This window comes from Primulina huaijiensis, chromosome 4, assembly GCF_012295235.1.
Source record: "Primulina huaijiensis isolate GDHJ02 chromosome 4, ASM1229523v2, whole genome shotgun sequence".
In the NCBI taxonomy this organism is placed as follows: Eukaryota; Viridiplantae; Streptophyta; class Magnoliopsida; order Lamiales; family Gesneriaceae; genus Primulina; species Primulina huaijiensis.
Window position 1 is genome coordinate 20,873,420 of NC_133309.1, and position 15,588 is coordinate 20,889,007.

The 15,588-nt window shown below is 32.8% G+C and overlaps 1 protein-coding gene across 1 annotated transcript; it reads right to left on the reverse strand.

The window, feature by feature from the left end:
• Positions 1-7,051: 7,051 nt before the first annotated feature.
• On the reverse strand, positions 7,052-9,159 carry LOC140975382 (WAT1-related protein At3g28050-like). Its single transcript, XM_073439069.1, has 6 exons — positions 8,872-9,159; positions 8,728-8,790; positions 8,443-8,556; positions 7,969-8,359; positions 7,537-7,688; positions 7,052-7,258 (listed from the first exon to the last, which is right to left on the reverse strand). Exons 1-6 carry the CDS (start codon positions 9,051-9,053, stop codon positions 7,108-7,110), a joined length of 1,053 nt encoding a protein of 350 aa, XP_073295170.1. The 5' UTR covers positions 9,054-9,159; the 3' UTR covers positions 7,052-7,107.
• Between the last annotated feature and the right edge of the window lie 6,429 nt (positions 9,160-15,588).

Here is a 15,588-nt window from a genome sequence, read left to right on the forward strand (position 1 = left end):
AAATTACAAAGTCACCAGAAAAAATAAACTTATCCACTTTTACCAGTACATCTTAAACGATCTCACGTGGATACATAATACTTATGCCTGCAAGCTGCAAGGTTATAGTGGTTGGTTTAATCTCTCCAAGCTCCAAGTCCTTGTAAATAGAAAATGGCATCATATTAATACTTGCTATTAAATCACATAAAACTCAGCTACATTGAGTATCACCAATAAAGTAAGGAATAGTAAAACTCCCTGGATCTTTCAATTTCTATGGTAGCTTCTTTTGGAGGATGGGGCTACACTCTTCGGTTAGCTTCACTGTCTCATACTTCTGCAGCCTCCTCTTCTTAGACATCACATCTTTAATGAATTTTGCATAGTTTGTCATTTGCTCAATAGTATCAGCAAATGGTATATTGATGTGAATCTTCTTAAAAATCTCTAGGAATTTTGCAAACTGATCATCCATAGTCTTCTTCTTAAATATTTGAGGATAAGGGAAAGTCGTTTTCACCACAGGTTTCTGTTCAAGTCCTGTTCTCTTCAGTCTTTTTCTCATCAATTTTGTTATCCTCAATTCCAACGCTTTCCACTTTCTTGTCTTTTTCAACTGCAAACTTGGGTTCCTCAAGCCCAATTTCTTGTACTGTTCTCTTGGATTCACTTCAGTATTACTAGGAAACTGACCCCTGTTTTGATCTTTTAATGCATTTTCCAGTTTCCCAATCTGTGTTTCCAAGGACTTCATCGTGGCACCCATATTTCCCACGTGTGTCTCCGTACTATCAAGACGAGACTCAATTCTAGTCATTCTCTTACCAAACTCAGCCACAAATGTTCCTACCAGATCCTCAAATGATGGCTTCCCTTCTCCCTTTTGTGTATTGAACCCCGATGGATGATTCAACACATTCTTATTATTTGCATATGAGAAATTCTCATGATTTCTTAAACTAGGATGATAATTATTAGGGGGAGGGTTACCTCGATATCCTCCATAGCCACCAAAGCCTATGTTATTTATGTGCTCACTTTATTCAATGCAGCTATCTATGTAGTCAGTGAAAATACTTGCGCAGTCAATGATGTAATAGCACAAAATACATTGCACAAAATCAAATTTCATATAATCAAATTGATTCTGCCTTCAATCCTTAGCAGAGATTGTCCTTGGGTGGGTAGATGTCATCGAATTTTTTCAGAAGCAGTGTGACTTGTAAATATAGATTGTTGTTCAATCTTCTTTTTAATTCTAATTATTTTCAGATATTTTCCAAACTTCTTCGTGATTAAAGAGATAGAGTTTTCACAGAGATCCGACTCATTGATTTCTTGTGTTCATTGAAGAAGATCTTTGAAGGAATCATTACACTTGGAAAGCAATGGTCTTACATTTGTCCTTTTTTGTAAGTCCGTGTTCATTTCGAAAATATGAAGAGAACCGACCAAGTCTTCCAGAGAGAGTTGAGATGTGTCTTGTGCTTCATCAATTGCACAAATCTTGATATTGAAGCGTTCAGGAAGTGATCATAGGACTTTGTTGGCCAGTCGTTAGTTTGAATTTGGATCACAAAGTCTAAACTTCATTAGCTATCTCTCTCAAATGGCGATCATATTATGTGATTGTTTTAGTATCTTTCATCCTCAAAATTTCGAATTTTGATGCACACATCTTCAATTTTTTCCTTCACACACTTTCAGATCATTCACAATATTTTTGAAATATTTCTCATGCATCCTTAGCAGAAACGCAATTGCTAATCAAACTAAACATGTTTAGATCGACTGATGTGAAGATGACATTTAAAGCCTTTGAATTGTGGTTCGAAACTTGGATTTAATCAGCTATCCATTCACTTTATGGCTTTGGCAGGCTGTCACAATCTTCATCTACTCTATTCGGTGGAGTCCAACCAGTGACAACTCGTTTCCATTCTCTATCATTTATGAACTTAATATATATTATGATCTTGACCTTTCATAGACTGTAGATGGATCCATACAAGACAGGTGATCGTAGTGCAGTGTTTGTAAGTGTGCATCCATTAATTTTACATGTTAACAAAAATAACCAGAGTCTCACTTTGTAAAGTGGAGGCTCTGATACCAATCGAAAGAATTCTATTTAACAAGAACGGTAAAAACTTTATGTGTATCAGATATAGATGTAGTCTCAGATGTTGTAACACCTTACGACAAGCAGCGGAATAATAAAACACACAAATAAATAACTAAAATAAAAGTAACTCAGATATATTTATGCGTAAGTATAAATACTTGTGCGACATCTTGGGGAAAAATAATAACTAAAAACGTAAAGTCAGTTTACAAAACCAATACTAGTGATTCTATGAAGAGATAATTTTCTCAACAAATTAAGAAAACAAATTGCATCCTAAAACAAATAATCAGACATAAAACGAAACCAATGAATGCAAAACAATATACCGAAAACTAGAGTAACAAAATGAAATTGTCAATCAACACTTTCACAATTGTTGTCTTCAGATGTCTCCAACATTCAATGGCAACACAGTATAAACAACTATGATCGCCTTTGGAATAGTCTTCAATCTTCCAACCACTCTTCTTGTATGAGGAGCTTGTCTGTTTTATTTTTCTCGTCTCTGTTTTTTCCTCTCCTCGTGCATCAATCATTCTTCAATATACATAGAATTGTGTTGCTCTGATAGAGTTCTTCGAATATATTCTTACAAGATAAGAAAAATAGTCTTTCATTAGTAAATAAATTCTTTTAAATATTAAAAATTAAATCTAGAGTTTAGGAAACTCAATATTTTATGCAATATCTTATAAAAAAGAAAATAATTTAGGAGATAAATTTGTACACGTTTCCTTTCAGCCCTCTTGGTTATTATCATGTTAATGGCTAAAGCAGAAACGGCAGAAATTATGCCTACGAAAGGATCGAGTTTTCAATCATTGGCCACTGCCTCAGCGCTATGCTCGGATTCAGTTGCTTCGATGAATTGGCAACGAGTTTAGTGTGGGAATTTGGATTCTTGCTGGACTTCGCAGGCAGACTATTTAATAATTATAATAATGACGGTCCTTACTCCTTAGTGGCTGCTACGCTTCTTTCAGAATTCATTTTGGCCACGGAATTAATATCTCCTCGCCCTCCTCGTTAGAGGTGGTCGGTATGGTATATCGTATCGAAATTTTGGATATTGTATACCATATCAAAAATATCGGTATGAGAAAAATGATACCGTTATCTTACCGACTTTTTGGTATACTGAAAGTCGGCATACGGAAAAGTCGGTACTGTATTGGTAAAATACCGTCATACCGAAAATATATATAAAAAATTCATTCTCTTGTAATTTCAAGGTCAATGATTACTAATACTTAACAAATCCGTCAAGACAGTCAAAGAGACCAGGAAAGATATATACAAAACAAATCCATATAGACAATAAATACCAATCGCATCATGTGTCTGGATATCCAAGACATCAATAAACACCAATAAATTCCAACCGCAACATGTGCGACTTCTTCATCCGCTATCTTTGCAACAATGTCTGAGGTCCTGTGATTTCTGAAGACTGTCAGCTTTTCAACAAGTCGAGGATCAGCATTCAGTCCTCTAGCTAGCTGTAAGGTTAGGCTATAAAGATAAAGATAAGACTTCTCAACAGTTTAAATTCTCAACTATGAGTGAAGTTGCTTCACTGAACTTTGATTTGGACTATTCCAACATGATGAGTCCAAACATAACTTAAATTCTTTATTTTGGTACAGCATCGATATATATCGTTTTATATCAAAAAAAAATATTTTAAAATTTATATATATTATTTCGGTATATACCGAAAATTTCAAATTTCATACCGTTACCATACCGAAAATTTCGGTAATTCGATATTTTTCGGTACGGTAACCTCCGTATACCGATAATTCGGTATATTTTTCCACCCCTACTCCTCGTTGTATTAATAAAATAAATAAAACAAAAATTTTTTGTAACTGTCTTATTAATTAATTTTGTAAAACAGATCTTTTATTTGGATCACTCATGAAAATTTAATAATTTTATTATAAATATAGACATGATTTGTTAGTCTCACGAATAAAAACGTTCTCACAAGAGGCCTACTCAATAAATAAATCATTTTGGCCACCGAATTAATATTTATTTTCAAAATATGTGTGTGCGCACTGGCGGAGACGTGATATTATCGGGATACAATAATTGTTTCTGCTATAAGAGCGATCGAACAATGACGTTTGAGTTGTTGTACGATTTAAAAAATTTGAGTTACGCTGTTAACGTCAACTATAATTTTTAATAAAACGACATACGTTCGATATTATAGATAGATATTATAAACAACTCAATAAAAAATATCAAGATTCAATAATAAATCCTCCCAAATTGTCAAGAAATTTATATTTTCATTGGGATTATTTTTAAAATATCAAAATTAAATATACATAAAAAAAATAGTTGAAAATAAGTCTGCTTTTCTTTTCGCAAAATTGTAATGATTGCTATACGTCAAAATTTCTTGTTTTAAGAATTATACGTCAAAATTTTACGTAAGGATATAACAAACAAAGTCATCTAAAGATATTTTTTTAAAAAATTCAAACTAAAAAAAATATAATTAGAGATTATTATAACAAGTTGCATCAAACTTTCTACAACCCCACAAATAATTGAATTTCATTTTAAAAAAAGACCCACACAGCTAATAATCTAGTCAGCCCTACCAACAATTTATTATATCATTATTCATGGTTTATATCAAAGTAGCCCATATGTTAATCTACAAAAGTACTCCATATTTTATTTTCTTATAAATATATTAACAAGATAATATTTTTTAAAATAAATTTAATGTTTTTTTTAGAGAGAGCTTAGTCCAACTTCTTTCAAAATATATATGGTACTCTGTTCAAATGTAATCTTGAAACAATTGTGGAGTGGACCATCTTAGATCGAACAGCCAAGCGATAAAATGTTGAACTATGTTTGTTGGGCTTTCAAGCCGTGCATAGGTGGGTTTCGACACTGTCTCAAAATCATTAGTATCGATGGTACATAAATTTACACAAAATATAAACACAAAATGTTGATAGTTGTCATTTTGGATGCAAACAATCAATTTTCACCACTAGTTTTCGTCATCATGGATGAAGAAACAACTCGTGGAAATGGTTCTCAAAGAATCTAGACAGCCATGTTGTTTGTGTTGTAAATAGTGTGTGTTTGATTTTTTTATAGGCATAATGGAATTGTGCGAGCTATTAAGGATCTATCATATTTTCAACCTTCACATGGTGTGCATTATTTTTGTTTGAGACATTTATGCTCAAATTTTAATGCTAAGTTCAAAGATGTATACTTGAAAGATTTATATTGGGAAGCGTGTACACAATACCAAATTTATAAGTTCGAAACGACAATGAAAGCAATTAAGAACAAAAACAATTTGGCGCACATATATTTGGCAGAAATTTAAAAAGAGAAATGGAATCTAGATCCTGACAGTGGTAGGCATGCATCGTAGAGCGATGACGACCAACATGTCGAAGTGCTTAAACAGTGTGTTAAAGGGTGTTCGTAGACTTCTTAGTTATCCGATAGTACACTTGACCTTTCAGAAGTGCGTACAAATACGCTCCTAATCTCACTTTTGCTACACCTCGTAGAGGATAAGATCGAGGAGAGACATCTAAAATGGTTTATTCATGATAAGAGAAAACCAAATACAATCTCAATCCGACACATATTAGATTGACATGCATGTTAATGCAAAGAGTCAGAGCAATAACCAAGGATTGTATTGTCACAAAGACGCAGTAAATCGCCAATATGATCCATCTCCACCGGGTATATCTCGAGAATTGTAGTCTGCTCCTTTGTACATCGTCGCAATAGAAATGAGACAGTAACAAACGAAATGACAATTATTGACCTCAATGGGTGTAAGACCTGCCTTTTAGCCATGTGTAAGACCTCTTCAATCCCACAAAAAAATATATAATTTGATTGTGCAATTTAGTGGTATTACTGCTCAATTAACGAGATATCAAGGTCACCAATTCATTTATGAGTGAGGGCATAATTTGATTGTGCATTTTAATTTGTATTTAATATAGAATTGAATTTTTACAATTAATTAATAAAATGCTATTCTCCAATGGCAAAAACTTATATGAAACGATCTCACGGATCGTATTTTGTGAGACGGATCTCTTATTTTAGGTCATCTATGAAAAATATTACTATTTATGCTAAGAGTATTACTTTTCATTGTGAATATCGGTAGAATTGACCCGTCTCACAGATAAAGATTCATGAGACCATCTCATAAGAGACATGCTCTTGCCAAATGAGTAATCAAATGTGAAATGTCATTGTTGTCATTAGATTATTGAATTAAATAAGCATTTGAAGGATGATAAATTTGATATTTCACAACAAGAAAACACTTTATTCACAACTAGAAAACACTTGCTCTATCTGCACTTTTTTAAAATATATAATATATAATATATAATATAATTACATATATATAGACAACTAGAAAACACTTGCTCTATCTACACTTTTTTAAAATATAATATATATAAACAATTCATGGTTTATACTTTATATCAACGTGGTACTGGTACATATTTTAAATATTAAAAAAAATAGTTCATATTTTGTTCTATAAAATATCCACTTTATAATTATATTAACAAGATATATTTTTAAATAAATTTCATATAATTTACACATAGTGAGACATACCATGAAGGAAAACATGTTTTTTAAGGGAAAATCGTAACTTTCATTTAAAATTTGATTCCTAGCGATTTTGGTTACTTGTGTTTTTAATTTCAGTTTTATTCCACTATCTTCGTTTTCTTTTTTGTAATTACAGTCATTTTTCCGAAGTAATGTTGATTCATGTGACACCGACGTGATGCTGATTTGTGATGTGATATAACAATATTCTATAAAAAATTATAATGGTAAGATATTTAATTAAAACTAATTATAAAATACATTACTAAAATCGTAAAAAAACAAACATATAAAATAAAAAATTGCAATTTCTTCCTTTAAACAAAAAAATTCCCCAAACATCCTTAAAGATTCTATGCTTCTTCATCTTGCAATAAGGGGACTTTATGATGGCCTAATGAGTGTCCATTGCTTCCTTCAATATCATCCTTTACCATGTTTTCTTTTGCCTTTCCCCAAACAACAGTATACAACCCAATAACTAGCACAATTGAACCAGCCACACTGCAGGAACATTCAAACGGATTGCTCATATGAACCAAGAATTGCGCGTCGAAAATGCATCATACTATGAAGGATGGATGATATGCGACTTAAGGATTTGGATCCTCTGCTGTGGTTGAAAACACAGCACGCACTTTTTACACGCATCTGACACTGTGTGAGGTTCATCAGATGATCAACTGATCATCTTGTATAAAAATGCAAATCACCAGGTGCTGTCTTTTCAACCACATTAGAGGATCCAAATCCGCAACTTAACACGTTGAAAAACTCCATACCTGCCGACATAGAGAACATCTTTAAAGAAGATGAGGCCGATGATCGCAGAAATGACGATCACCAAGGGATTGAACATAGTAACGAAAAGTGGTCCTGTCCTCCTAAGGCACCAAGACATCAAGTAGAGTCGGAATGATATATTGACAAGTCCCTAAAATGGCAAAACAACCGACTTTATTAGGCCACTCCGTTCGACATGGTTTATCAACAAAATTCAACAGACATAATCTTCAATGTTAATCTCTCTTTTGCCACACCCCACTTTGTGACAAACTAATGAGACAAGAAACCATTGGAAATCAAAGATCACAGGCTTGAATCGCAATCAGTGTTATGAAGATCGGTATAAAACTTTGATATGATTTTACTTTCATAGTTCCATATTTGTATATTTATGAATGAACGATCTGTGGAATATATCATTTTCTTACCGCATATAATACAGCAACTAAGCCCATCTCAGCTTGTAAATTCCAAGCAGTTAAATCTTTTTCTGCAATCAGAGCAATAACCAATGATTGAATTGTCACAATGACGCAGTAAATCGCCACTATGATCATCTCAACCGGGTATATCTTGAGAATTGTAGTCTGAACTACAGACCATGCCGCGGTTAAAAAGGCAGCCATTGCAAGTAAAGTTCCTCCAAGAATCCAATTTTCTGGTGATGCCAATAAGTATACCGGAGAGGTTAAGCTTGATGGTTTGTTCAAGATTGCTGCTCCTTTGTATAGCGTCGCAATAGACGCCCCCGCGATCAAAACAAGAGTTCCCAAAAACTTAAGCATGCCACTTGATTGTGTCAGTTTTAGTTTTTCCATCCTAAAGTTATCAAGATTTGTATCGGTGGTCGAGTCTGAAGTGCGAAAAAGATTGAAATATGATATAATAGACTTGGAGATTACCTGAATATGATGGCGAGTATGTAAGCAAAACCTGGAACCAGATTCAGTAACTCTGATCCCAGTGTGGGGGAGCTATAGTTTATACCAGCATAACTCCCAATATCTGCTAAGCAACTTGACACAGGAAAAAAAAAATCAAGAAAACAACCATAAATACGATGTTCTTGGAATTAAAACTGGATCTGTACTCCACCAAAGGTTATTGTTGGTGGTGAAACTCAAATCCGACGGGACCATTAATGCTTCGCAACACGAACAATCCAAACTAGTTAAGTAATGAATTACCCGCACAGAGCAAGCAACAAAATTCTCCAAAGAACAGCAAACGTAACCGGTGGGATTTTATACCTGCAAATAATCAAATACACAAATAACAAACAACAATTTCTTGAACACCCACCAAAAACTGAACCAAGAAAAGAGTTTTACCAGTGGAAAATAAACGCCGTGGGGAAGAGAACGACAGTGGCCAAGGCATTGGAATACACGGATATAATGTAGAAACTGGCGCCATTTGACATAGCCATCTTGCTTATTACCATATTGCCTGATAAAGCAGTCATCGCTGCCACCATGCCAACAAAAGGCAGCAACAATATCGGCCACGCCATGCTGCCTTCTCGGCTTCTGCGTTATCCCGGGTTGGGTTTCTTTCTGGCGCACAAGAATATTTGCCCGCTGCGAGTGTTGGACTTGGCATGCCAATTTGTATGTCAAATTCTTGCAACTTGTATTTTATTACATTTAATTATTATTACTTTATTTGCTGACATCCTCAGCCATACATGTGTACGGGTCAATACACAAAAAAACAATTTTATCGATCAAGAGCACGTCGCATCGAAACAGGCTAAACGAGGTTTTTTTTTTTAAAAAAATATATTTTAATTTTAATTTTTTTATTGTATATATATATATATAATAAAAAAGTATTTGAATTTTGTTAAAAATATTATTTTAATAGTATTTTAATTTAATGATAAAAAACATCACAAATGACTTAATTGTCTTCAATATATAAAAATCATAAACCCTATCGTTTGATATGGAAACCCGATTTGGAACACCTTGGATTTTTAATTTGTTAATTATAGTAATTTTCGTTTTTTAGAAAATAACCAATATTAGTTTATCGTATTTCAAATTTTTTGAGTACTTCGTTTGTTTTATAAGTGTCACGTGTAGTTCTAAATTTAATAAATTACATAATTATTTTTTTGATTTTCTTTCTTTTTTGCCATAAATTTATAAAAATAAAATGATATTTAAATTGTCAAATAAATTTTTTAAATTTATATTTAAATTGTACGCAAATTTTTAAATTATAAAATTTATTATGAACAGATAATTATTAACTCAAGCAACAACTTTGAAATTATAAAATTTATTATGATAAGGTTAATTTTGTCATTAAAATCTAATATATAAATTTAATCACTCTTATTAAAATCATACCAAACATTAAATATAATATCATACATCTTATTTATCCTTAACTTATCCTTATATTATATATCACATGTTTATCCTATCATGTGTACCAAACTATGCCTTAGAGTTTATTTAATTTTTTTTAAAATTTGATATATTTGTATTATTTATACAAACACTTAAAATATTTATAATTTAAATATATTATTATTTTATATGATATAACAATGTCTCGATCCGACCTTCTAGTTGAACTGATCCGACCGATTGAATGCTATTTTAAGACAGACCGATTAAAAAAAAGAATCATACAATGTTCCCAAGCAAGTCCCATCAAAATAATGTAAGATATCACATTACACGGAAAAAAAATGTCCCAAATTAATATACACTAGCTTTCGATGTACACGCGTTATGTAGTCAATATAATACATTGATTTTATGTATGGTCCATGTTTAACACATTGATTAATTGATGTTGTTGGATCTGAGTTCATACTTTACGTATCGACAATTTTGATATGTTATTCATTCACTGTGCTCATCTCTATGCCTATCAATAAAATATTATTAATCTATTAGATTTGATAAAAAATATCTAAATTATATTTCCAATAAATGAGTGTTACCTCGTAAATAGATACAGAGATCAGCACGATAAGTGAACATCATATCAAAATTGTTAAACCAAATATATAAAAGATACAGAGATCAGCACGATAAGTGAACATCGTATCAAAATTGCTAAACCAATTATATAAGATGCAATAACAAACAAAACCTAAAGTAACATTAATGTGATGCTGGGATAGATCTCCATTTATGCAATTGTAAATAACCATCCGTCGTACCAATTATTGCGTATGTAGGTAAATAACTATCAGTCTTACCAATTATTGCGTATATAGGAGAATTTAAAGATATTTGCAAATTGTACACTGTTTTAGTCAAGTTTTCCTGCCACTAAACAACTTGGGCCACAAAAAATGAGAACCATTTGTTCATAGGTTGTTCCAAGGACACACTTCTGCTCCAAAAAATCTATAAACTATGTAGTTCGTCATGTTAAATTATTAAGAATTTGATTGAGAATTTAAATAAAAACATATCAGAAGTTATAATTTTAAATTTTTTAGAACGTGTCTTGATTTTCTATATCTACACACTCTTTTTTTTGAGAGAATTATTTAGTTTTCTCTTCTGAACTATTTTCTTAATGGAAGAGAGAATAGATAATTTGATTTCGCACGATCTGGGATCATGACCATAAATCTTATGATATTTCTATTTTAATTCATCATAAAAACAGAAATTACAATATTGTCTCTACATATTAAAGACCCACAACATATTAGATATATTAAAGCTCAATAACCAAAACTTTAACCAATTACTTCAATTTTGAGTATAATTTAATAGACAACGCGCAAAGCATAATTATTCACATAAGCTCATATAAATAAAATTGATCAAACACTCTCCCACTTTGGCCATATGTGTAACCTTATAATTATGTTTGTGACAACAACCTTATGAGCTCAAAAATATTGTCATTCTGAAATGTATCTATAACATATCTGGTCCATCAATAACATCAACATAGAATCAAATCAGTATTCACTATACTCAAGGTAAATAAACCCATCAATGGTCACATATACCAAGACAAATGAATGACATGGATCATGAATTAGATGTGTAGCGTGTAAATTTCATGCAATGCGATTATAACATGCTTATTTTCAACTGGTCCTCCTTAAATCTCATTAAGATCAAATTTTAAATCATAATCAGAGTGTGACTTAACTTGAAATTTATTTCTGCATAAAATAAATTTACATAACTGTAACTGAAAATGTCTACAATTGAAAATAATTTAAAAAATAAACTCCAATTAAACTGAATTTTCTCAATTGACATAACACTCATACGAGCAGTACCTCATGAAACTGTTTGGGTGGTAGTCTCTTAGCAACCGGATCCACAACCATGGAGTTTGTACATATATGCTCAATAGACAACTTTCCACTCCAAATTCTTTCTTTAACAACCAGGAAATTGATATAAATAAGTTTTTACTTTGTCGAGCTCTTATTGTTATGGGAATACATAACTGTTGATTTATTATCACAATGTATTCTTATTGGCTTTTTAATGCCATTAACAATGCGCAGTCTCATGACGAAATTTTGCAACAATATTCTATGATTGGATGTCTCATAACATGTTACAAACTTAGCTTTTATGGTGGAAGAGGCTATAAGAGACTGTTTAGTACTCTTCCAAGAAATGACACTTCCAGCAAGGAGATAGATGTACTATCTTGGCATCTAGCAAAATCAGAGTCAGTATACCCAATGATCTTAAGCTGATCCAACCTTTGATATATGAGCATGTAATCTTTTGTTCTCTGTAGATACCGTAAAACTCTTTTGACTGCTTTCCAAAGTTCTACTCCTGGATTACTTAGATATCTTTCCAACATTCCTGTCACGTACACAACATCTAGATGTGTACAAAGCTGAGCATACATTAGACTTCCTACTGCATATGAATAGGGAATCTTCTGCATTTCTTTCTCCTCAAAATCATTCTTGGGGCATTATTTGAGACTAAATTTGTTTCTCTTAGCCACATGTGTATCCGTTGGTTTACAGTCTTGTATCTCATATCGTTTGAGAACTTTCTCGATATAGCATTTCTAAGATAATCCAATAATACCTTGAGAACTATCTCAATGTATCTGGATACCCAGTACAAAAGATGTATCACCAAAATCTTTCATCTCTAAAATTCTTAGCTAGACATATCTTAGTGTCATGCAACAACTCTATATTGTTGTTAGCAAGTAGGATGTCATCAACACATAAAACCAGAAAAATATGCTTACTCCCACTGAACTTATGGTACGCACAATCATCGACCAAATTCATCTTAAAACCAAATGAGATGATTACTTGATGAACTTCGAAATACCATTGTCGAGATGTCTGTTTGAGTCCATAGATGTATTTATTTAATTTGCAAACTATATTATTTGTGTCTTTGGAAAATTTTTTTTTTTCCTTCACCATATAAATTGTTTCATCATTTAGAAACGCATACTTTACATCAATCCGATGAAACTCAAAATCAAAATACACCACCAAAGCCATTATTATCCTTCAAAAGTTTTTCGAAGAAACCATAAAGAATGTGTCTTTATAATCAATATGTTCTTTTCGTGTAAAGCTTTTTAGCGAAAATGTAAAGCTTTTAGTCAAAAGACGAGCCTTATATCTTTCCACATTGCCTTTCAAATCTCTCTTGATTTTAAATATCCATTTTCAACCAATAAGTTTCATACATTTAGGCAATGGTACACGATCTCACACATCATTGTTATTCATGGATTTTATCTCCTCATTCATGGCATCATTCCACTTTTGAGAGTTAGAACTTTCCATGGCTTGGCAGAAGTTGATAAGATCATCTATTTCTTACTTTATCCCCCCTCCCCTCCCCAAACTCAACATATTCAAAGAACCGAGCACTTTCCGACTAAAAAATCAACTTATTTGTGGGATCATAAAATTTGTACCTTTGGATCTTTCAGAGTATCCAATAAAAAAAACAACTGACCGTTCTTGAGTCCCATGCAAATACTTAAGACTAGACTTTTTACATGTCCAAATTTCATAAGGGGTTTTGGTTGGTGCCTTACTTGGAACCTTGCTAAAGATCGTAATGACTCGAATCATTATTTTGAATGAAGTACTAATTAAGAGATGATTAAAAGTTATCAATTAAGCATTATTAAATAATTGATAATCCGAGATCAACCTGTTGGGATCCACCGAATTTAAAATGGACAACCCAAACTACGTCACATTACATTATTCCGAGAAATTCAACTAGATGAATGAGATTTTTACAAGTGGAAGATAAGATTAATTTTGGATCTTCTGAACTAGACCGGATGCAGCATATAAATGAAAGATAATTTCATTTGTTTCCTACCCCTCTTCCTTTTGTTACTCTCTCTCGAGTTCTAGCCATATACCTTAGGTTTTCTAACTCGTTTCTAGGACAATTTAGTGTCGGGAGGTTTCGGAGTTTGTGTCGATTAGAGGAGGGGTCGGTGAACCGAGACACAAATCAAGACATCATCATCGGGCTGACGACGAACGCATGTATAATTCTAAATCCTTAAATAGTGATTTGAAGATCATTAAGAAGAACTTTGAAGTATGTTTGGTAATTTAGGATCTGACTTGATAGTGATTTCATTATGTTGGTATTGTCTACGTTCAGACAAATAACCTTTCTGTCAGATTGTTTTAGTGAGGTACGTGATGTACTGACTGAGATATCAAAGCTAGTATGCACACTTATATGCAGCATATTCATATGTTTCATGATACATGTTTTACTACTTTGACATATTATGCATGACATTAGGGGTGGGCATAGTTTGGTTAAAACAGAAATAACCGACCGGACCAAAAAATTCGGTTTAATGGTTCGGTTTTATCGGTTATTCGGTCGGTTATGGTTTCAAAATTTAAAAAATTCGGTTTTTCGGTTCGGTCTACGATTTTGATCCCAGAAAACTGAAATAACCGAACCGGTCATATTATATTTAACTATAGGACTTTTTGTATAATGGGCTAATAAATTGGAAAGATCTTTGTTAGTTTCAGTAAGTTTATATATATTTAAGTTATGCTTCAAGATTGTGATTCATAATCACTATTGTGATGAATTTAATGTCATTTTTGTTTCTAATTTTGCAAAACAGGATTTTGGAGTTTGACAATTGGAAGTTCAATTGTTATTGAAGCTCATATTGTTAAATGTATTGAGATTTGAGATGCAAAATCTATGTGTATTTTGGAGTCTTAGAATTGGAATTTAATGACTGTGTATCCTTTTATTGAATTGCTACTGTTTGAAATTGTATTTCAAATTGTTATTGAAGCTTATATTGTTAAGTCATAAGTGTATTGTAATCATACATGTTCTACTCATCTACTGTCATTGTTTCTTTTATATGTGTTGCATCCTTCAAGCATCAAGTGATGTATAATTTTATTTCTTAACAAAATATTATAAAACCGTATATAACCGACCATATAAACCGAACCGTATTACAAAAAAACCGGACCGAACCTAATAAAATGATTTGGTTTTGGACCAGATATATTCAAAACCGAACACCGAAAAACCGAACCTTATAGAGAAAAACCGGACCGAACCGACCGACGCCCACCCCTACATGACATATCATGTTGGGCCTGATATATTTTGACATACACCTCATTTGTTGGGGTTGCTCACCCCTATTCTGTATTGTTGACGGTTGGGCATCGAGAGCTACAATGTCTGGCGGGACACGCGGGCTCTGATGGCCCTTGACATTGTAGGTCTACGTCTTGATGATGAGTATGAGAGCCAAAACATGTCTAAGACAGATCAGAGACTACACACTCAGGCGTCTCTAGACTGAGCATGAGATTCTTAACTTGATGCTTGATATCCGTGCATAATTTATTTCACATGCATCATATCAGTTTGTATACTCGTGCATTATCGTATTGGGTTGTTGTCGCTCACGTCCTTGTTTTCATCTTGGGCACCCCATTCCACGGGGTAGGTCTTAGGTTGGACGGTTCAGACGAATAGGGCTGTGGCTAGAACAGTTGGGTTTTCGGTGGTAATTTAGTGGAGGTTTTA

Bases quoted from the DNA above. Each gene is read 5' to 3' on its own strand.
- LOC140975382 (XM_073439069.1), bottom strand. From the start codon at position 9,053: ATGGCGTGGCCGATATTGTTGCTGCCTTTTGTTGGCATGGTGGCAGCG. The intron at 8,791-8,871 runs GTAAAACTCTTT...GATTATTTGCAG, and splicing joins ACGGCGTTTATTTTCCACTG to GTATAAAATCCCACCGGTTA. The intron at 8,360-8,442 runs GTAATCTCCAAG...TGATAACTTTAG, and splicing joins ATACTCGCCATCATATTCAG to GATGGAAAAACTAAAACTGA.